At 44.5% G+C, this 24491-nt stretch overlaps 2 protein-coding genes across 2 annotated transcripts in view; one reads left to right on the top strand and one right to left on the bottom strand.

Annotated features, from left to right (window-relative positions):
- Positions 1-10438: 10438 nt before the first annotated feature.
- T265_09670 (hypothetical protein) overlaps positions 10439-24491 on the bottom strand; it is a gene marked incomplete at both ends in the record, with an annotated part of 29870 nt that continues 15817 nt past the window's right edge. The window contains 5 exons of the mRNA XM_009175820.1: positions 10439-10584; positions 11614-11801; positions 14191-14393; positions 19262-19389; positions 20694-20840. Of these exons, the coding sequence (XP_009174084.1) occupies positions 10439-10584; positions 11614-11801; positions 14191-14393; positions 19262-19389; positions 20694-20840 (812 nt within the window). The remainder of the gene's footprint in view (positions 10585-11613; positions 11802-14190; positions 14394-19261; positions 19390-20693; positions 20841-24491) is intronic.
- On the top strand, positions 17354-20454 carry T265_14929 (hypothetical protein; the record flags this gene model as incomplete). Its single annotated transcript, XM_009175821.1, has 3 exons — positions 17354-17510; positions 17627-17764; positions 20327-20454. Coding segments are annotated over 3 exons (366 nt in total), but the record flags the coding sequence as incomplete, so codon positions are not given.

Here is a 24491-nt window from a genome sequence, read left to right as displayed (position 1 = left end):
TCAAGCCGGAAATGTACACGTGACAAAATGGGACATTCGAAAATCAGTAGATCACGCGGGAGAGGTCCTTTTGCTAACGGAAACGAAGTCCCGTTTCCAGTAAACCATCTAAATCCGTGCACATAACATAACAGATGAAGTAAACTTCATGAACGAGAGTGAAACGGTAATCGAAACGACCTTTTAAAAGGTGATGCCTAGGTGTTCGAGACATATTTTGTTGTATAAGCGGAAATTCGCGAAACAGTGGGAACGTGTACAACGTTATTGTTCTGTAATCAGTAACAACATACAGCATGTCATTGAATTGTCTGTGGTTCGAAAAAATGCATCTAGAGTAAGTGTTCAAGAAGGGACCAAGTAGTTACATTATCAATCCATCTTGAATGGCCACACAAGCTGGTGGATAGAATGGATGAGATATTAATTCCACAGTGAAATTTGGTATGTCAGTGGTGCTTCTACGCGGTCAGATAATGTACCATCATTGACTTGTGAAAACAGGATTTCTGACAGAGTATCATAGCCTGGGTAACAGAGGGCCAACCAGTGCCCATACACTGTCATCCTAAGTGACCACACTTTCCACTTTGTCCGTCGGTTAGCGAGTCGAAAGCCGCATGTCGTATCAAAATGTGAACTCTCTGATTTCTATTGAGGGGTGTCGAAGGTGGTGATATAAGGCTGCACCTTTTGAAATTATATTTTCCTCCCTCTATTTAACTCAAGACACTCCCAGTTTACACTTCACTCATGCAAGTTCTGTCTACCGAGTTTCCCAGTAGTATCGACGCGTAAAACTCACAGAGGCATGTTAGGAAGTGCCCATAGTTCATTAAATGATTTCACTGATCCAAGGGATAACTGCAGCTGGGCCGCAATCCGACATGCATTGACGAGCTACATTGCAGATATAAACAAAACATCAGTGCTTTTGAGTCGACTGAGGGGTTATACTCTCATTCTCGTTTTGGAAGGTTTGAATTGGTATAGTTTTGGGAAGACATTCCACAAGCTTGATTTTGATATAGTTTACCGAGTCGGAATTCGCCCATTTGACCCTATGAAACCTACCAGCTTATGGATTTGTTGGATCGAATATCACATGAGTAGGTTAAACTGAATTTCGTCTGTTAGCCGGCACGCAATAAGGAAAGCAAGCGATTTGGGTGAGGCTAAATGTACTGTCTCTTCATTTCCGGGGAGGTCACTTTTCTTTTCACTAAATAATATATACTGGCATTACTTCAAATTATTCTGAAAACATTTGGGTCCGATAGTCATGTAATTCGTATTTTTGTTCTGTTCTGTAAGGGGGCCAATCTGAAAAGCCGAGAGACAGCGTGCTGCTACTCCATTCTTAATGGGGATCTTAGGAACTCAGGGGAGTTTCGAACCCGTGACCTGTTGCTAGTGGAAGGACACTTAACTGTTCGGCCACGAGCGGCTGGACAGAAGTGTGATTAGGTCACACTTGACAGGATACAGAGCCACTCATCCTTCAATCACAGAATCCTTATCACGTTGTCACGTGAAGGCTGGCTCATCTGTTAGCGACACCTCAGACGGAAGTTTGACTCTTTCGGTAAATTCCTCTTCTGAGCTACTTATAGATTACTGGTAGTGTGAAAGGATTTTGGAATTTTCACTTGAGGCTTCGACCTATGGGTGAAGCCAACCTATGCTGACGTGCCCCCCACCCCTTACGGCTGTTTCATTCTCATTGGCGATCACCAGCAGTGCGAACCTTAAAAAAATTCTCAAATCCCTTCACACTACCGACGATCGTCGTACACTTGTTGTGAGTTCAGTACATTGAATCTGCAAGTATGCTATGCTATCGGTTACCATAAAAGTCCGTCAGATGAAGTGTTCGATGAATGGACATGGAAGGAAACTAATCCCGAACGACAGTTTTGGGAGAACCTTCAGGCTGCACCAGTGAAATTCTTTTGGATGGGAATAAAAAGCCCTCCTCGATAGTGATGATTCCTGGATAATACGAAAAGTGTAGTTTGAGTTAGGACAATTTTGTGGACAGCTGTTTTGTCAGAAAAAAATTCCAACTATATCCTTTTTCTCAAACGTACATCAGTCACTGAGGCCAACACTGCAAACTCGTGTTCTGACAATTTTCGATAGACCCGTAACAAATCCGCAGGAAAATTGAAAAAAAACTTGGTGATCAGAGCTGTAGTCATACCCAAACGCCTGTTCGACCCAAGATTCACTTGGGTTCTGACAAGCCACCTACAAAAAACGGTTGGTGTTTGGGACTTGAGTTTTGCTGATTTCCAATCAGGTTGACTAAATATGCTTCGACACTTCGAGTATCGTGCCGAACGAATCACGAAGCATCCTTCATGTGGCACACTCAATCAAAGAATATCGAAAACGAGAGATTCAGTTGAGTGTCCTGTTGACACCAATGTCATTTGAAAATTTGCCGAACGAATCACGAAGCATCCTTCATGCGGCACACTCAATCGAAGAATATCGAAAACGAGAGATTCGGCTGAGTGTTCTGTTGACACCAACGTCATTTGAAAATCAGTGCATTTCGTTCAAATGGAACGTAAGTTTGACGGAACCTCGGGGAGTGTGCCCACTTGAGGAGCCCCCAAAAGAGCGAAACCAATTGTGGTCTGTCGAAAAGTTTAATGTCAAGATCAGAGTCAAAAACACTTTTTCCGTGCAGGCGGCATTGTCATTTTAAGCGCAAAACAACTCTTTTTTTTGATACCACAGCAGCCAATAGGTGGTGGTCCTCCTAGGGAAACAGGTGATGTGATATATCAACGGAGGCTGATTACTCGTGAGACGTACCCAATCGAAATTTGCTTTGTATCACAAATATTAGAAATCTCAGTGACCTAAATGGCGTGGGAACTGAGAAACTCTGAGGGGGGGGGGCAGGATTTCAACAGCACCATGTCCATTGTAAGACAATTCGACTCTCGGATTGGCCTTGAATGCCGTAATCAAGGCACCTGAATAAAAGGATCATGTGAGTCGGAAGTGATCTCAGTTGTGTGTTCATTCATTTGATCAAAACAGAAGTCACGCGCCGAAATTTCATCAGACATGTTAACGGACAATTAACAGACAATTTAGTCTGCTTGTCGAGGAGGTACATAACACTGTAGTAGTGCTAACCTGGATGCTTATGCCAGATTAGTGAGTAAACGGATCGTTCTTGGAAATAATTCTTCACTGAAGAAACAAGTGGCAATGAAAATTCCACTTATTGCGTGCCTCAGTCAAATTTAGCCATTTCGCTCGACTAACGCGTCTAGAAATTCGAAAGTGCGGACAGAGTTTCCACATTGCTTCAGCGACTAAGCTGACTTAATGATGTGCACATCTTCGTTTACACTTTGATGACTTTAAAGCGTCTGCCGAAATAGGCGCTGCCCATCCACTGAGCTGGACGCTGCATGATTTGATGTCTGGTTGCCGTTGGGATGTATTATCATTCCCAGTCAGCTGGGAAAAAATTCAACTCGACCGAGAAATAATTGTTTCTTTGGAACATATTACCAGTGTATTCGTTTATTCTGCAAACCTGAGGAGCTGGTTGAGCGCGGGCTTTTGCTACAAGTGAAAGGAAGAAGGCCTTCACTGCTTAGCTATTAATTATAAAACATACTACTCACATGCCTCTCCCATCAGTAGTATCACCGATACATAAGCTCTTCTATTATGGTGTCAGGAGTTGATTCTGTGATGGTAGCGGTTATCTTGAAAACTGCATCTAGAATGGAATACGCGCACTACAAAGTAAGGTTAATGAGGTGGACCATTCAGGACCATAATCCTTTTCCCGAAGTCAAATGTTCCAACTGAAATCATCTGAACTGAATTCACGGTGGACTGGGACCATAACAAGCGAAAAACAACTTGAAGGAACAAAAGAAACGGTCATTTCGAATGGCGGTTTCGGCACGCTGTACATTCTTGGAGTGCGTGTCCCAGCACAGAAATCATAGTGATACACTCATTTGCATACCAATTCGGTTTTGACAGAAGACTTACCTGGAACCTAGCTGAACATCTCATTTATGATGTTTTTGAGCCGAATATAAGGTTGGAAAAATCTCAAGAACTGTGCTTACCTGATGAGCTCCAAGAAGGGAGAACGTGGTCGTGGGCTGTCGAAGAATTTTCAACAACCATATGAGTAGTGTATTACATCTAAACAAGCTATCCGCTTCGAGGAAAGGATATATAGCTTCCGACTTACGGATTGAAAATGTGACACAAAACGAATACTACAAAGAATTAGTTGTAGCCTACTCAGTGGACCAAATTTGGCGAGTAAAAAGTGGTGATCAATGGGGAGAACTTTATTTATATATCAACTGGTTAACTTCAGTTAAAAAGCCGAGAACCGAACCCAGCTGTTACAGATTCATTCACCAAGGAGAAAGGCAATCAGAGAAGGAGAGACACGTGTTGGAAGCGATGGCCCAATCTGTGCATTCACGACAAAGGGGTCTGTTTGCCCGAGATGACATGCAGTGTGAGCTATGCAGTGAAGCACTGACGTAAGACCATTATTGGCTGTTTGGTGCTGCCATTTCTCTCAGGGTCACCAATCATTGGTTCCTCTTGTCCGGTGGTCCCCGTCCGAGGAGACGGTAGTTAACAACGTAACTCAGTTGACCGGGAATGGCTTTCATGTATCGTTGCCAGTCTCCATTCGACACAAGTCTGGGTTCAAGCAGGCGGTCTTCTGGCTTGCGAAGTACATGAACTAACCACTGTAACGTGTGACGTATGATCAGCTGGTCTAACGAGTGAGACTGTACTTGTCCGAAGACTATCTAGTGTACTTCAATACTACCTGACCAGCGCAATCCTTCCGAGACACCAATGTTTAATCAGAGAGGGTTTCCGGAGATCTTCCGGAAATCCGGAAAATCCCACCTCTGATACATTCAATAGGACATAATGGACTTCTACCCTTGACGATCAAGCGCGGCAAACATTGAAGTTTGGCCTTTCCCATGACAGGAGCTGATTTCGTCATTCGCCAATCCATCGTGACTTTTGTGTTGTCCAAAACCGGGAAACTTATCTGCAATAGTGGTCAGTTTTTTCCTAAAGGAAACTATTCACAAGGTTGCTGAAGACTCTTCGACAGCCCACGACCGGTTTCGCCCTTCTTGGAGCTCATCAGGTAGGCGCAGTCCCTGAGTTTCCGTCAACCTTATGTTCTACGTGAACCCAAACTGGACTGTTTTCGAGAAATATACTCATTTGCAAATCAATCAACTGAATCTCTCGTTTATGACGGAAACTCGGGGACCGCGCCTACCTGATGAGCCCCAAGAAGGGCGAAACCGGTCGTGGACTGTCGAAAACTTTTCAGCAATCTTGTGAGTAGTTCCCTTCACGAAAATATACTGCGATCTCTCGAATATCGTGCCAACTGAAACATGAGGCGGCCTGTGTACGGCACATTCAGTTGTAGAATGCCATAAACGAGAGACTCCGTTGAGTCTCTCGTGAAAACCAAATTGATTTGCAAATGAGTGTATTTCTCGAATAAGAAAGAACACCTTTCATCATCCGACCCTGACACGGCTTCCAACGGTCAACGGAGTCGGAAGGAGAGTTGAAATCTTGGAAGTCAATTGTTAACCGTCTACAAGACTGGCGCAGTTCCAGTGCTTTCCACAAAGTGAAGATATGATCGATGCAGTTTCGATCAGGACGAAACCCAGGTTGATCTTCGTGTAGGATAACACTAGAGAACACCTTGCAAGGCATGGTTACAAAGCTGGTGCCGTGTTGCTTTATGTACGACGTTCTTGTACTCATTTTGTAAATGAGACTCACTGACGAGGGCTTCCATTCCGTCAATATTCCTTCATCACTCCAGATACCTTGGAGTAACATCGTCAGGATAGACATGAGGAACTCGCCATCTTGTTTGAAGCTTTCAGGATGCAAACCGTCTGGACCAAGTACTTTGTTGCTTTGAGGCAATAGAGTTGTACTCTGGATTCCCATTACTGATGGTAGACTGGTTCCATTCGGGTTCATTTAGCCCTTTAAGACTATGAGGTGGTGAGGGCCAGCTAGACTGTTCTTCAAAGTGTTCAGCCCATTGTCCAAGACTATCTTTCTGTGAATGAAGTGAGAATCATCTTCTTCAGGGATACTTCCAATAACACCTACTCTCCTCTGACCAGTTAGTCGGATTAGCTGGAACAGGCTCCGAACCTTTCCTGTGATTAGTGTTTACCCCATTTGCCGGCCTTTTGGGACCCAGTCATTAAGCTCTTAATTATTGGGCATTTTAGGGATTTGCTTCCACCCTTGTAGTCGTTTGTTGCTGACTTAATTTTCCTGCTTTCAATGAGAACTTCTGATCGTAACAAGATCCAGTGTCCATTAGAGTATGCGAGCTGAGTCAGCGGCTGGAGTGCGAATTTACTGACCGGAAGGTCCTTGGTTCGAAATTGACCTCTGCATCCCGACTTCTCCTGTCTAGGCTCTGGCAACCTAGCAGTATACCAACCCTAATGTTTCTTCCTGGTGGCACGGCAGCTAGGCACCGAAAGGGTGTTACAGCTGAACGATCATATTTACTACTTATTATTACGGATCATTTTACCTTTCTTCGATTGTCGTCTAAATCATCATTACAATCCTCGTCCCCTCGTGCTCTGAAGGTTTCTCAGCCAACACAAACTAGATTCTGTTGAGCTACAAAGATGCTCTGCATGTTGGCAACTAAACGGCCTTGGATCACCCAACGTACCTCAGAAACAAAAGCAAATCCACACAATGCCGCGATCGGAATCTAGTGAGGTACTCCAAACTGGGCGTCAAACTTGCTCCGAAATTCTCCAGCGGTAGCCGATTTCCAAGTGGTTTTTCAAATGGTGGGAGCGGTTGTTTCGAAATCTTGTGCCGGCTGGAAACAAATGATGTTGAGCATATGAGTGAAGATGTGATGAGGTGGATGGCTACTCCAACTCACTCGCCAAGATACGCATTCTCAGAACTTAATCAGTCGACCTGAGCACTCATATCACCCGCTGGTACCACAAAATTGGTCAATCTCGCTGTTTGGACTAACCGTGATAAATCACGACAGAAGCCATCTTCTTCAGCATCAGAGCTACCGTCCGTCGGTACCTTTGATGCCACGGTAAACAAACACTATTTGCCATACCGAGATGCACTGATTTTGACTGAATAAGTCAACTTAACGGTTCGGAGTTTACCGTTTACCGGAACCGAGTGCAGTTAGGAGAATCGAGCCCTGGAGTTATGCACAATGCACACGCTGTATATGCCACGAGCCATTTCATTAAGTTAATAATCAGACACTTGAAGATTAAACTGTGAGAAAACGACGCTAGAGAGGTTTTAGGTTTATGACCAAACTGTGGTTCTGAATGCGTGTTTCAGAGGTGCGGCGTACATCGACCGAATGAAAGGGCAAAGTCTGTGTAATATCTGACGGTTGCACAATCCGACACACAACACGGACTTTGAAATCCCTCAAGTTTAATAAGGGTTTATTTTGGATTATTTCAATGGGAAAAAGCTCATGTACAATAAAACATTCAGGTGATTGACAACTCAGTGTTTGGTGGAGTCAGTGAACAAAAAACTGTAAGAGCGAATGATACTTTCTGTTTGGTCAGGCAGAGGAGGGTACACAACCTTGAGTCTTTTACTTGAAACTGTGACGCACGTGGCATATGTAGGGCTTCGTTCAGGACCCCTCATTTAGTCCCTGACTCAAAAGTCTGCACCGCGATGCAGCAACTGTTAGGGTTTTCCTGAGGGACCCTTCTCGAAGACAGTGGCTCCACTGGCTTGCAGGGCTGGCCTGGTCTGAGGACGCAGGAAGTAAAGCCTAGGTTTCTGAGTCCTAATGCGACTGCGCATGAATGATGCATGGGCGGTCACGGTCAACCGCTGGACGATCGGAGCGTGCGGTTTTCATAACTTACCTTTTTTCTAACCCGTCCTTCCTTGGAAGAAGGCAGCATTGATACTTCCATAAATGTAGACATGCCTCAGTGCCTTTACACTCCTATCGCATAGGATAATGTTGCTTTATCTCCAGACCGCCTTAGTGTACGATTTTTAACAGTACGGGGACTCGCTGTTCTTCTTCGGACGCTCCCCATGGGTCTTTCTGGCATGGATGAAAGTGAATTCCAACAGGATCGTTGCAGCAGAGAAACACAACCACCGAAAGCTGACAGATTCACGTCTGGTTATTTTTCGTATACGGCCTCAGCGTTCGGAGTTTACAGTCGATTGTGTTGAATTAGTGCGGTTAACTATCACTGAGTTGGAGTAACGAAATCTGCGACGATTGGACCTCCTCGGACGGACCAAGGACAGCTCTTGCCCTCAATGCGCAGTTACCTACCCCACCTCTCCGAATCATCGGTGAACAAAACTGTGGAACCTACAACCACTGTATGACAATTACGCGGTTACTACAGCTGATAATGACTGCTGAACGAATCCGAAGGCGAGGCACACTCCGTCTAAGAGACATGATTTTCGTGAACTATACTGCCCCATCTCAGCACCATGTATCCAAATAAAGAAACCTCGCAGCATGTCCTTTCTACGTTCGTGGTGAAAAGGAAAAATAACGATACGCGAAATGGATACGCGAAGGGCGCGCCATAGACCCGATCACTAAAGCCTGCAGCTGTAATTAACGGGAGTCAAGGATTGGTCTTTTTAACAAGGGTTGACGGTGACAGACCTCCTGTGATAAGAAAGTTTTCCTTGTTTGGATAAACAGGTGGCCATCTGGCTACCCTGTTGTTATAAGGGATAACACAATTGAAGCAGAGTGTTTCTGGGGTTCAATGATTGTGCGTTTTAATCCGTTGAACAGAATTACTTTTCCGTAATACATCATCATCTAAACGCATACCAGTGGGAGGGAGACTGTCCGATATCGACATGACTACGAAGTCCAAAAGCTTACAAAAGATTATCTAGGGAAAGGTACAATTATTACAAACCTTTGCACAGGTTAAAGAGGTTTCCGTTCATAAAGAAAACTACTCACAAGGTTACTGAAAACCCTTCGACAGTCCACGACCGGTTTCGCTCTTCTTGGGGCTCATCAGCTTGGCGAAGCCCCTGAGTTTCCGTCAACCTTATGCTCTACTTGAACCCAGTTGTGTACTGGACCAGGACGCAGGTGGGGGGGGGAGGTGAAGACCAATCCGATAATTTGTCTTTCTCGAGTCGGATACAGAATCGCAAATTGACTGAAGTCCTTCGGTTTAAGATAGACTGAATTGACGAGCCCCGTTTACCCTTCATTCATTCCTGGGAAAGTCGGGGTTCTAGTTCTTTGGCTGGGTTCAGCCTTATCGGACCGTATTAACGTATGAAGTCCAGCTACAAAGTATTTCAGTGTTTTTTAGTCGTGCTCATATTTTCTAACATCAGCACTTGGCTGACTCGGCGAGCAAGTTTATCCAGATTGGTTCAGTTTTCATACAACTATGCTGTACATGCGCAAGTTGACTCTCGTTGGCATAATAACTGCATTTGCGTCCTGTGAGTGAAGCCAATCTATGCTGAGTAGCCAAGGAACACTGTACAGCTGTTTCATCCTTATTATGAATCATCAGCGGTGCACATCTCACGAAAATCCGAAGAGTCTCGAGCCCGCGACCTCCTGGCTGGTAGTTTGAACACATAACCGTTCGGCCACGAGCGGCTGATCCGCAGTGTGATTAAATTGCACTTGGACAAGATATAGCGCCGCTCATCCTTCAATCACGAGATCCACATCACGTGATCACACGTGTTGACTGGCTCCTCGGGCAACGAAATCTCGGATGGAAGCTTCACTCATCGGGTGGAGTTTATTCTTCCACCGAGCTACTGGTAGATTGTTGGTAGTGTGAGGAGATTCGGGTTTTTGTGTGTGGAAATTTCGTCCTGTAAGTGAAGCCAATCTATGCTGAAAGGCCGAGAAGCACTGTACAGTGGTTTCATCCTTATTGGTATCATCAGCAGTGCGCATTTCACGAAACTCCGAAGAGTCTCGAACCCGTGACCTCCTGGCTAGTAGTTTGAACTCTTAACCGTTCGGCCACGAACTAAATGAATAATGATGGAGTAGAAAGTGGGAAGCAGTATCAACAGTAAGTCGAGCAAAACAAGTGAACAGATAGTAGGTTATGGGTATACACCCAATGCAATATCTAAATGTGTCATAAGACGTCGGAGAAGAGTCATGGCCATTCCCCCGAAATCCAGAGAGCAGAGCAATATTCCGCCAAACTCCCCATTTTAGAGAAGTCAACCGATTTGTAAGCTTCTATTTTTGCCACAACTAAAGAGCAAGATTGTTATGAAACACCAAAAATTCAAAAAACTTCATTTTCAAACATAATGTTTGGTGACAAAACGACCCGACAACTCATTCGAGACATGTGGTCTGGACGAGCATACGAGTCACGCTGTATGGATCACAGTTAGCCGACGGCCGACGATCTTCCAAATACCCATAACCATCGTCAGCAACCTGGCGGGGGATGCGGATACTGCTTCCACGATTTGCGACGCCTGTTGCAAAGCCAGTGGTAGAGGAGAAAGAAAGTTATATTCCAGCAAACTCGAAGCTGGATGAACTCCCATCCAGCATATCACTTGCCCTGAATTGACATTTTTAAGTAAAATAATACGATGATGGTAATGATGATTATTATGGTGATGATGATGTTGATGATGATCTAGATAGAAGATCTACTATTCACCGAAGTGTTCTTATCTCGTTCTCCTATAATTTAGGGAAATAAAATTTACAGCACTGTACATCGATGAAAAAATTAGCTACAGTCGTCAATCTCGAAATTCACAGGTATTAATATGGATTTGATATCAAATTGAGGACAAATCATATATTATCCAGATATAGATTTAGAGATTATTGAGCAGAACGCAGCTAGTCATGAGATTACGCTCAAAAGGTCATGGCCACACTGGGTGATGAAGACGACTAACCAGTCGCACTTACTTATTGATCATCTCGCCTGCTGGACACTACTTAGCTCCTAACTTAATACAGGTACGTCACCGACCTCCTGGTCCGGATGACCCCCAGCCCCATTGCTCATAGATGGCAGTGAAGTCCTCAGTCAACGCTTGTCTGATCTGTTTGCCCTTATTCGGGAAAAGGAGTCAAGCCCAGACAACTGGGGAGAGTCAGTGATAGGGCCCTTTTTTAAAAAGGGCAGGTTGACCCCGGTCGCTACAAAGCTGTTGGCGTCCCTGGTGCTTCGTCGCCTTATGATGGCTCGTGAAACACTGAGCAACAAGTAGGACTCCGACCTGGTAGAGGTTGCATTGACCGTCAGTTGCTGGGACAACCCCACACGTACAAGCGACCCACAAGTTTCATATTTCTGAATTCGCTACCCAGTCAGAGAAGTAGCGTTCGGTATTGGGTTGCCATTTGTCGCCCTTATCTTTGAAGACCAAAGCGAAGCACTAGCCTTGTTGAATAAACTAACCACCATCATACCATCTTTTGGCATGCGCCTTGTACCTTCAGAGTGCAAAGTCATGCGTGCCATCTGCGAACATATCCCTTACAATTCAAGCGAAAAACCGAACGCAGAGTCAAAGTGGTGTGATTCTTACCTGAAGAAAACCCGGAAATGCTACTCGTCTCATGCAGACCAGTTAGCCGTCGCGAGTTGTCCAAGCCTTGATGAGGGTCGTACGCGGCGATGTGTTCCGCGTGTTTCAGTGATAACTTTGCCACGGCCTCTTCAATGAATCTGAACATTAAGGAAGCGTTAAAGTCAACAACAAAAATATTCACCGAGAAAATCGCTTCAGTACGAGTAATAATATGACACCCAATCAAGGAAAAAGAAACTGAGGAGGTCCACTGAGATACACATGGTTGTGATCAAGATAATGAACCCAGTATTCTCAGATCGGATGGTGGATTCTGTTCCTTATCGATTTCTGTGTGGGTACTTCCTTGAAAATGTTTGGGGAAATTCAAGCTGTCATCTCCAAAACAATAGAACCCAAGTCCTTTCATGAGAACGAATCATTCTTCAAATATGACATTTGGAGCCTTGAACACTGGGTAACTCTTCTGAGGTACCAGCTACCCTGTTCGCAGAAGTGTGACAGTAACTGTGGAAAAAAGTACCACTCTTCCTCACCCTCATCATTTATGTAGTCCTCTTGGTTTGGTGCAAGTTTGTAAGAGCAAAACGTTGAAGAAGGTTCAAGGGACTCAGTCTTTCTCTTCCGGTTTTTGCTCAGTGAGCTACCTTTTTTATGCTGCATCGTGTGAAAGAGAATAAAGTCAAAACTAGTAACATTTCGGTGGGATTGTTCGAATTCCTAAATCGTTCTATCAATTCTGTACGTAATCTCAGTGATATTCCTTTTGCTTGTCATCAGTTGGATTAAATTTTTGGCTTCCAAGTGCGATGGTATACGGTTCCAGCGTCTCGGTTCAATTCAACTATAGGCACGTCAAAATGAAGGTATCAGCTGGCTGGATGGATGATGATGTAGGTTGGTTTTGGGCCGGGTTGGTGGATGTTTTATCACCTATTCTTGCTTGCTGATGCAAGCGGGAACATTACTGTTGGGTAATGAAACCGAAACGAATAGGCCTCCGGCTGAACTAAGGCTCAGAGGTAGTCTCAATGGGAGCTGTTACAATTTTATTTGCCTGATTAGTTTCATGAATCGTGAGGAGAATGATGATGGTACAGCTCCACGGTATTACTTTGGGAATACGGTAAAGATCCATGAAGTCAGCGGTCACAGCGACTCCGCTGAAGGTACACAGGGGAGGTATTAGTTTGCAAACTGTCACGTGTATGACCACAAGGTCACGTGTTAGCTTGTTGACTTTTTTGGATCGATTTGCAAATGTTTATTAGCACACTGTTTAAAGAACTTCTGCGTTCTCTATTTTCGTAGGTTCTGAAAAAAGTTCCCCATTAATGTTGACTTTTTTCACCCCAATACATCTCAATCAGACAGTCTAATCCTCAGGTGACCATGTTGTGACTGAAAATCTCAGTGTGTGTTCATTCGTTGAGTATCGGAATTTACTTTTTTATTTGTTTTGAGTGATAATTCTTTGAAGGTATCGATCAACTTCGAGTGGTGTTTAAAAGATGTATAAGTATTTAAATCTGATGAGCGTTTTGGTGAGTTCGTAAGAACCAATTTCCATATTTATTAAACAAACAAAATTTCGGATTCTTTACTCGCGCTAATAATGAGCAACCTGAGAGTGCAACAGTGATACTACTAATGGGAGGGCATGCGAGTAGTATGTTTTCTCGTAAGTCTGCTCCGCGTCTCTTGAAAAGTGAGATCTATTACAGAACTTGTGGAGTCGCTTTGCAGCTTTTGCTTGCATTTGAGTAACAGTCAATGAATATCCAGGAAAGTTCAGGAAGACGTTCAGAGAGAGTTCAAGGAGAAGATGGATATTCAGTTTTTGTAAGCAAGATGCATATGAGAGTTTTGCTTCCCTGTCGAATAGTCTGTAACTGTTCAGTTGGCATTTTCTAGTAGATGACTCCGCAGTAAAACCCTTCTTCCTTTCAATAGTAGTGTAGTTTCATGAATTCGATCCACGAAAATCCACGTAAATATGAAAAAATTGGTTTATTCTCCTCGAGTCTACCTAGAACTATGCTTGAGATTGCCCTATGCAGTGTTAGATATTGTGAAAGTTCACATGCAGTGTTTAGTATCCGAAGTTCATAGTTTCCAAACAACTGTATTTGAGCATGGGCTACTTAGAACTCTTTTTAGAGGGTAACATGCCTTTGCAGCTGAGAACAAGGCGCATTTCCAAGTTCCGATGACTGCTTTGAACGTTTTGTTGAAATTCATAGGGACGCAGTGCCTCAGATGACTGCAGTGTGGGCATTATTTGCGAGATTTGTTGTTTAGAAGTGGCTCACTGACAGAGGTCCACTCAAAGAAGAGTATATAGTGCTGCGAAACAGCCCTGATATCGATTGTCAAGACCCTGGGAACTTCAAAGAAGTTAACCTAAGCATTCTCTGTGATAGAATTACTTTAGATGTACAGAATCTCATTTCCTTGAGAAATCTTGCTGCTCAGTCCTCTTCCGAAGATTCTACCTTTCAAGACTCGTAGAAAAACTCTACTCACTTTAATCCATTCGGTGGGGAGCGCATTTCCACGGTGGAATAATTCGTGTGTGCTCCGGAACCATTCCAGTCTCCAGACACCGGCTTGGGATCAAAGCTGACAACGACACCAAAGTCTTCAGCTATTCTGTGCAGAATGAATCGTGCCACCCATAAGTGGTCCGCCGCAGCTATACCTTCACATGGTCCTATCTGAAATTCCCACTGTAGCGGATGGATGATATTGCTGTGAGTAACGCGCAACACCAGGAGGGGCAAAGTTTTCATTATGCGGGATAATAGTGCACGCAAAAAATGAAACCTAGTTCCAAAAATCTCAGTGCGAAACACAAGTACAAAAATTGAAAGTGCCGCAGGTTGCTAAACGTCACTGAAGCATCCTTGGGAAAATGGTGCATTTCATTATTTAACTGAACAAAGGGCAAACTATTTTCATAGAGGAAACTACACAAAGGTTGCTGGAAAACTCTTCGGCAGCTCACGACCGGTTTCGCCCTTCCAGTTCGGGTTCATCAGGTAGGCGCAGTCTCCGAGTTTCCGTCAACCTTATGTTCTACTTGAGTCCAAATTAAACTGACTGCGACAAATACACTCATTTGCAAATCAATTTGGTTTTCACGAGGGAATTAACTGTCGAAGAGTCTTCAGCAACCTTGTGAGTAGTTTCCTTTATGAAAATATACTGCGATATCTCGAATATCGTGCCAACTGAATCATGAGGCTGCATGTGTGCAGCACATTCAGTCGTAGAATATCACATACGAGAGGTTAAGTTAAGTTTCTCGTGAGAACCAAATTGATTTGCAAATGAGTGTATTTCTCGAAAAGGGCAAACTACTTTGGTAGCCTGGAGTGTCCAATTAACCAAGGCTTGTATAATTTGAGGGGTGGCATATTCGGTTAAAAGATTACTACAGCGATAGCCCACGACCGGTTTCACTTTTCCGGAAGTTCATCAGGTAGACGCATCCTCCGGGGTTCTGTCAATCTTATGTTCTACTTGAATCCAATGGGCGAAGCACATTCATTTGCACAAAGATGCGGTTTTTCACAGAGGACTTAACAGAATCCCAGCCGATTCTCTCGTCAGTGATAGTCAGCAACTGACTGCGTTGCACAAAGGTCAGTTGTACGCTATTCGAGAGAACGAATCATATTGAGGAATACCATAAAGAGATATTCAGTTGAGTCTCCGTTAACGACAAACCAATCCGCGAATAGTTCTATTATGTTAGTGTCAGATAGTTGGGCATTCATGTGGTTTCCGCCTTAAGGTCGACGGAATCTCGGGGACTGTGTCAGCATGCTGAGGGGCGAAACCGGTCATGAACTGTCGTGGAGTTTTCACCAAACACGAGAGTTGGGTTTCTTCAAGAAATCATACTGCGATGTCTGGAAGATCGTACCAGCTGCAACATGGAGCTGTCTTGGTGCAGCACATTCAGTTAAAGAATATAATAGACGGGAGATTCAGCTGAGTCTCCCCTCAACACTAAGTTTCGTTGCAAGGGGTTTTATTTCACCGAACGAAAGATTTCATTCTGAAGGAAAGAAAGTATTCAGTGGTCACCGATTGGCTGAAAAATTGATCATCAGGTTTTCTGAAACGTGTCCCCTCATATGTTCATTTCTGGACAGATCAGAGGCAAATCTGTTTACTGAGCATTCCGAATTCCAGCCTCCACAAACAGGCCAACAACGAAGGAATACACCCTAGTACCTATATTTCTCAACATTACCAGATCAGAAGATAACCTGCATCTGAAAAATTAGTGCACTCCAGTTGCCCCAATGGACAACCGTTACTGCCCATTAGGGATAGCAGGAAGTGTTCTAAACACATCCAAGTGTAGACACAACCTCGGCGCACTTGGTTCGATTCACATTGAAGCAACTGGCTTGCAACCAATAGCACGTCACATGGATACTCTGTTGAAACCGCCTAGAAGAATTTGTTGAGTGACGGGTCCTGTGGCATCGTTGACAAAGGTGTTTGAAGCGTGAGAAATTCGTGGATTGGGCAAGATGATGACAGGACGAATCCATTAGGCACTCGTGGTTGAACATTTGCCTCCCCCCAAGTGTGTACACGTTATTCGAGATGAGTAAACTATTCATGTGTGAGCGGCATAATGGGTTTGTGCATGTGGGTCCCAAGGGGCCTGATGCCTTTTCAAGTGACTCAACTCAATCAACTGGTGCAGATGAGTCACTTAGGTTGGTGTTGTTTCTTCGACTGACACGGGGGCGGTGCACCCTCTGATTATAGCAGTTGTTTACGCTGATGAGAAGAATAGTAATAGACACAGACGTTTGCACTCCTGGTTGAACTTTTGCGCCCCCCCCCCACCCCATGTCTGTACACGCTGTTCGTGGTGGATAAACTATTCATGTGCGAGTGGCATAATGGGTTCGTGAACGTGGGACCCAGAAAGCCTGTGGAGAACTGACGCATTTTCAAGTGAGTCAACTGAATCAACTAGTACAGATGGGTCTCTTAAGAATAGGTTGGCGGTATTTCTTTGAATGACACAGTGACCGACCAAGCTATCAGAATTGGAAAGTGATCGACCATGAAAGATGTGCTCTAAGAAGGAAGTCAAATAGCAGTGGCGGTGCACCCCTTTTCATTGTGGTTGTCTGTTGATGAGAAGGATAGTGATGACAATAACAATAGTAATAAAGAGTATGCAGACGACATCGTTCCCATCTTTGAAGAGGAGGAAAAGGCGCAAGTATTCTTGGATGAACTGACCAAAATCATCCCATCCTTTGATATGCAACTTTGCGTAGTGTGACAGATAGGGTGAATGCATGAATCTGCAAGGCTCGGGTGGCGTTTGCTAATTTAAGACACCTATGGTGTCAGAGTGGTTTATCCCTGAATCTGAAGGGGCGTGTGTATCAAGCGAGGGCGAGAGTTGTTTTGATTTCGAGCAGCGGAACTGAGACGTCTTCAGGTGGTCGACAGTCGCTGTCTCAGAACCATAGCTCGTGTGGGTTGGTGTCGGTGAATCCGTAACGAGGCAGTTAGAAAGCGTATTTTCGGTTATGCAACGGGCACTTCCATTGAAGAATGTGTCCAGCACCAGAAGCTGCGTTGGTTGGGACATGTGTTACGTATGCCGAACCATCGTTTGCCGAAGAGAGTGCTGTTTCCCAGGTCCAATTCAGAGTGGCGTGAACAGAGAGGTGATCAACTCTTGACTTGGCAGAGGAGTATGAAGGAGATCACGAAACGCTTGGGTGCTGTTGGTGCTACTCGCCTTCCAGGATGGGGACCACGTGATCCTCACTGCGCCTGGTCGGGGACGCTGCAAGGTATGGCTGCCAACCGGTGTCAGTGGCGTTCTTGATGTCAGTTTCTATCCAGATCTCCTGAGTGAATGTCTGGAGTTGTAGGCACCACTGAATGATTGTGATAAGCTAACACTAAGTCCCTTCCCTGTCCACCTTTATTCTTTCCTTTATAATAAGGCTTTCAAATAAATCATGGTTGTACGGTAGTGAAGCACCGGTTTTGAACACTGATGTCATGCTGTCAATGATGATGACACTGAGAAAGGAAGCAATACGTTAGTCACTCTGGAACGAACACAACACGAATCAAGTAGCTCGTCTTCGGAGGGAGTTCACGCTGAGTTCTTCCTGACAAGGAGTGTTTTTCTGCGTCTCTTCAAACGTTTTTCATTGTGTGAATTTGCTCTACCAGCTGTGGTTTACTTATTGTGTACCACACAGATATCTGTCTATCTGTTATCCATCTTTAATTACATGGCCAGACGAAGTAGTCGCCCTAACTTGAGAAATTTGCAGCCTTTTACTAAAGTTTGGTAAACCTTAGAGATCGACTGACGTCTCCGTGTACAACCAATGGTTCGCTTGTCGCAGTAGCCATACCGTTGGGGTGTATACTTTCTTCAGTTCGCTTACTTTTTCTCAACAGTATATCTTTGGGCTTTCTAGAAATATAGGCATCTCGAATAAGCAAGCACTCCTATCAACACATCTTGAATACGAAGTAACTAATGACAGTTTCATTCCATCAACACACATGCATGACCCTAAGCATGCGTCCTGAATACAAGGGTGGGTTATAATTCTTGGGTGATGCCTGGACGAATACAGTCGGTATTCTTCAAGGAATAATGGAAACAAATGGATTAACCACTTAGCATAGTGACAAGGAGTACCGAATAGTGTTTTGTGTTATAAAACAATGGAGACGCAGGTGATAAAACTCCTCACAGAATGATCCGCTCGAACCATTTTTGACACCTATCATGATTTTGTGGAATAATGGTGAATGCTTACGAAAAGTTGGCTAGTCAATACACAAGTGGCCAGCTAAGAGTTGTGAAGGTGAGATGATCCGGCTAGAAACAGAACAGGGGCGAGATGGATCAAGTGGTTAGAGGGCGAGTTTACTGACCGGATGTTTCGTGGTTCGAACCTAACCTCTGCCTCTCGACTTACCCTGTCTATGCTTGGGCGACCTGGCAGTATTCCAGCCCTCGTGCTTCCTTCGAGTGGCATGGCAGCTAGGCACCGAAAGGGCGCTACAGCTGAACGAATACAGAACAATGAGTGACTGGTCCGCTCCGACCATGGCTATTCAAGGAGTCAGAAACTTCGATCGGTGAAAGGTATATGCTTGGCACGAGTAGGCAAACACAACGAATCTGTCATCTTATACGTCTTGCGAATGAAAACGCCTCCAAATAGTTCGTAGTACGTCGATGGGCGTCGGAAGATGAACAGTGTTTTTTGGGAACTTGGTCGTCGCACAAAACAGTGCTTGTCATTGGTCAAATAAACTAATTAGCAAACGAACTTGGTGTTAACGAATGACTCAGCTCAGTTCTAGCTAAACATCTCGTTAGTGATATCCTATAACAGAATTTGTTGCACAAAGTTAGCCTCAGCTGATCTACTGTGCGAGATTTCACAGTATATTTTCTAGAAGGAGAGCAAACCTGTTCAGAGCAGGCACTTGTTGCGCAATCGCTGCCTTGGAAATTTCTCAATCAAATGACGTGGAATCGTCATTTGCTGTTTACTCTATCTCTCACCTGAGATGGCATAACTTCCGCATTCGTTCCTGCAATCTTCACACCGGCGTACATACACGCCCGATAGTGTGCTTCGGGTATATCACGACCATAGGCCTTGCCGGTTCCAACTGAACAGTAATACGGACCTTGAACGTGAGAAGAAAAGGTAAAATATTATAGGTATTATTCCACAACCCAGGGAGGATTTCTCACGATCAAGTTAAAAGGCGTAAACTTGTCATCAAACTGCTATCAACTGAGCTGGGTTCACTGATGGAAGTGATGATCGATTCAGAATCTAATGAGTAACAATTTCTAATCTTGGGGTTTTGCGGGATAGGTATGTTTGTTCATAGCCACACCACTCTCGTTTGAACGGCCGTGTTCCTGTTCTGGCGTAATTATTCCGGTGAGTCCACACCAAAGGGAAGCACTGGACTCGAGTTTCGCTCTTATTAGAGCGAAACCCCAAAATTGCAACCAAAAATCTGCCCAGTGGTTTTCAAGCGTGTGCCACGCTACCTAACTGGGAAGTCCTGAATGGCGGGTCAGTCGATCGTCACAACCAGAACAGTTACTGGGTCGTCGTTCGATGAGTCGGGCACACCAATCACATCGCTCAAGTGTGAACACGTTCGCTTGTTCAGACGTGATAATTCAGATGCGTCCAAGGGGCGTTGGTGGAGTAGTGGTTACTCGCTCGCCTCGCATGTCAGATGTCCGCGGTTCGAATCCCGGCACGGCCATTGGATATGCACTGCTGATGAGCTCTAATGAGAGCGAAACTCGAGTCCAGTGCTTCCCTTTGGTGTGGACTCACCGGAATAATTACGCCAGAACAGGAACACGGCCGTTCAAACGAGAGTGGTGTGGCTATGAACAAACATACCTATCCCGCAAAACCCCAAGATTAGAAATTGTTACTCATTAGATTCTGAATCGATCATCACTTCCATCAGTGAACCCAGCTCAGTTGATAGCAGTTTGATGACAAGTTTACGCCTTTTAACTTGATCGTGAGAAATCCTCCCTGGGTTGTGGAATAATACCTATAATATTTTACCTTTTCTTCTCACGTTCAAGGTCCGTATTACTGTTCAGTTGGAACCGGCAAGGCCTATGGTCGTGATATACCCGAAGCACACTATCGGGCGTGTATGTACGCCGGTGTGAAGATTGCAGGAACGAATGCGGAAGTTATGCCATCTCAGGTGAGAGATAGAGTAAACAGCAAATGACGATTCCACGTCATTTGATTGAGAAATTTCCAAGGCAGCGATTGCGCAACAAGTGCCTGCTCTGAACAGGTTTGCTCTCCTTCTAGAAAATATACTGTGAAATCTCGCACAGTAGATCAGCTGAGGCTAAGTGACCTGTGTAGACTTGAAGACACCGCCTTGCTGGTGGTCACTGTTTCGTGCACGAGGAGACAAATCATACCTCATCTTACCTTGTGGAGGGGGAAACCCCGACTTTGGCCAATTTAAAGGAAGGCCGTCGACTTCCATGAGGGTGTACTCTTGCTCAATTCCAAACCAGGGTTTGTGTTCTTTCACTTGTTCCATGGCCTTTGCGCACTCATATCGTTTGTTCGTTTCTGATAACAAGCAAATCAGAAAGATCAGTACACAGTAGGAGGAACAGGTTTAGCTTTCAAATCGAAAAAAAGACATGAAACCCTTTCGTGGCACACAGTTGCTCTGGTGGATTGAATCAACTAGACCTCCATTTGACAGTTGAGTTCTAAACAAACCGCGTTATTTTGATGATATTATGTTAAATATCTACAATCAGAATGATTGTACCGAACTTAGACAACGCTAGTTGGGATGTGACTACATCTGTGTTTGTTCTAGACAAAGAACTCTAGCAAGCCCACTAAAATGAAACGGCTGAACAAGTGAGAGGTAAACACATTGTGACCAGGCAACTGTGTGACCAACCGCAGTGACTTTGGGATGAGCAAGTAGGGAATGGAAAAATCCCCCAGGCTGCTCAGCTTCCCCTTTTGGTGCGCTGGAAGTATGGGAACTTGGCTCCATATCTTATTTTTAGTATTCACTTGCATTCACCTACTTTTCGTAAGACAATTGAGGCTTGCCTTGGGATACTTTACTTCAAACTGGCACAAGAAAGCGCCCTTGTATGGGGCCTAGTTATACACTTCACCCAAATTCGCTACCAGAACTTCAAAAAGTGGCTTTATTTGAGTTTTTGTTGGTCAGTTTTGTCAATGGCTGTCACGTGAATGGACTCTGAAGTCATGTGAGAAGGAGGTTTGTCAGTATTCAGTGTTTCAAGCTGTGTTGGTGGTTGTAGTTTGATTTTACGGATTCAGAGCTATCTCCACCTGACGACAGGTGGGTAAGGCGTCAGCTTACCAACCATTGCCTCCCAGCTGTCAGGGACGAGTAGATAGTGGCGTCTTGTTTCAAGAAGTATACTTGCATTGAGTGTGGTTTGACCCGCGTGAAGGCGGGACATGAGTGCTCCAAGCGGGACTCCAGCCGGGGAGGGGCTCTCTAGACCATATCTTTAACGAGGTGCGTATAGGAGGCCTACAATCTCAGTGCTGAATTTAATTCAACCTCATAGTAATTCCCCCATTCATTTGATCTCATGCGTATCACGCTAGAGTAGGCGCTCTATTGCTATATGGCTGTCAGGTGTGGCCAATTCAGGCAGAAGATTTGAGGCATCCCTAGATCTTTGCCCATCAACCTCTGGGAATTATGGTTGGGATCGGCTGAAAGCAGCAAATTCGGAATAAGGTATGCGGTAAAACAGACAGTACTCCACACAAAGAATGCGTTCAGCACTACAATCTAAGTTGGTTGGGCCGTTTGCCACGGACGCCAAGTTACCTCCTGCTGAGACTGGCATTGTTTTCCATGCTGGCAATCTAGACATGGGTATTCTGGGATGAAATAGATGGTGTCACGATTGGTTGAGATCCTATTGGTACTGTTCGTCTTCCATGGTGGGGTACTTTTGCTTGGCTGGAGTCACTGGACGATGTGCCGGCTAACCGACATCAGTGGCATCCATGCAGTCAGTGTCTATCCAGATTGTTGGGCTGAGTTCCAAGGCTGTAGGCTCCTCGAATGTTTGTTGTGCGCTAGTCCTAGGTTCCCCTTTCTACCTCATTTCTTTCTCTGTGCTCAATGTCTCTATTCAAACAAACTGACTTGTTTTTAAGGCAGGGAAACATCAGTGTTCTCATCTAGTGTTGCTCACAATGAGGATGGCTAGTAAAAGGGGATGAGCGCATGCAGATTGCCCCTATCTGATGAGTCCAAAGAGGACAAAACAATTAGTGGACTGTCGAATAGTTTCAAAAACACTGAACTGTGGTTTATTTAGTGAAATGCTTTGGCATTTTGAATATCGCTCCAAATGAAATACAAGGCAGCCTCACTGCAGGGTATTTAGTCGAACATCAGTGGCCGATTAATCCATTGTTAATACCAAGTTGGTGTGTAAATTAGTGCGCAGCTCTAGTAATTTATTCTTCCATCCATTTAGGCGTTTGTAGACGATCAGGGAAAAAATTTTCACAATAGACTGTTTGGAAACTGATGCAACCAATGTAAAGAGTGTGTTTGGCATGCGATCAGTTGGTGACCGCTATCCACAGGAAAAACAAAAACCGCTTCAGTTGACTTTCACTAGATGCTGATGTGACCAAAATCAAAATCTAATTTCATCATTCGTTTGCGGAATTTATAAACACGAATAGCAACCGATTTTAGTAATGATAAAACAAATGTAAAGATTTATTCCTTGAGATGATATCTGTCGTAAAGTTGACGTAACCCCATTGACAACGCATTATCATTTTCACCCGGTTTGAAGTCATCTGATAGACCACGTGCCCACCAGTCTCGTTGTACGCATCATGTTGACTGTATTTGCGGAAAAACACTTTCCAACGAAGAGGATTTTAACGAGAAACAGTCATCCTTGGACCGTGCTTCTAGAGGTGCTTAATTGATGATAGTCTCAACAGCCAGGAGGAGCATAGTTTGTAAATGGTGCCCATTATCCGCACAATGCTCTCAGCTGGAAAATCTTTACAAGGGGAGTAAAACTTTTTACTCCAAAATGTCGTATTTTGTTGCATATGTGCTCAAACCAAAAACCATCCTAATCTGCGTTCATATTTTTGCAGCTCACCAAATTTCATTGTTCACTGAGACAACCACGCCTCTGGCTGAAAAGTCCTGTGGGATAATTTCCCATCATCGCTGAGCCCCTAAATGGGGATCAGAAGTTTGGACTGGTACTCTCGACTCAATTGCCCGATTGCTTAAGTCCATCAGGGACACATCATAGCTTTCAAAAATTCAATTCCATTGTGCGAATACTGAGCTCCTTTGTAATGGGTCTCAGCGTTTGAATGACCGTTTTGCGCCGCATGTCACGGACAACTTCACTTGAACTAGTTCTCAACAGATGTGGGATCACCTTCAAGACAGCTCTTGCAGCACAACTGGTCATAAACACTATCAGTCAGATTAGAGTGAACGTCTTGGGTTGCAGAACATTGCCCCGAGGTCGTTCGTTCTTTCGTTCAGCTGTAGCACCCTTTCGGTGCCTAGCTGCCATGCGAAACGAAGGTTGCACGAGAGCTGGGATACTGCCAGCTCGCCAAAGCTTAGGCAAGGGAAGTCGATATACAGAGCTCGGGTTCGAACCACGGACCTTCCGGTCAGTAAATTCGCGCTCTAACCGCTTGGGCCATCTCGCCCCTGCCTTGAGGTAGATCATCTGGTTGACCATTCTCGTGCTTCTACCAAACTGTTACGCAATCAAAACCGCCGACATTCTGTGAATCGGTGTTGACCAAACAAGGCAATTTCTGTGCACAGAAACTACTGATCCAATCTGGAGCTGAATAAATACCACCTCGCAATTACCAGGTCTATCATCCATCAATGTTGAATACCTTACTAATAGAGGCAATTTGAAATATTAGCACCTTGCGATTTATGTCTTCTGGTTGTTCTCACGAACAGGATACAAGACCATATATCTATAAAAAGCTCTACTGTATCTATTTTTCTTGCCATTCTTCACCCGAATGTGCTATACCGACAGATGCTTCCGTTCAAGATATCGAAGTAATGGCTTGTTGCGGTTTTTTGTCAGAATAAAAGCTTTTGCGTAGGATAGTAATCAACCAGATGCCAAGAAACTTCCTCTACCTGACTGGGAAACTGGTGAAACTTAGCCCCTGTGTTAGGTC

Source organism: Opisthorchis viverrini, assembly GCF_000715545.1.
Source record: "Opisthorchis viverrini unplaced genomic scaffold opera_v5_296, whole genome shotgun sequence".
Classification (NCBI taxonomy): Eukaryota; Metazoa; Platyhelminthes; class Trematoda; order Opisthorchiida; family Opisthorchiidae; genus Opisthorchis; species Opisthorchis viverrini.
This window is presented reverse-complemented; position numbering and strand designations above follow the sequence as displayed.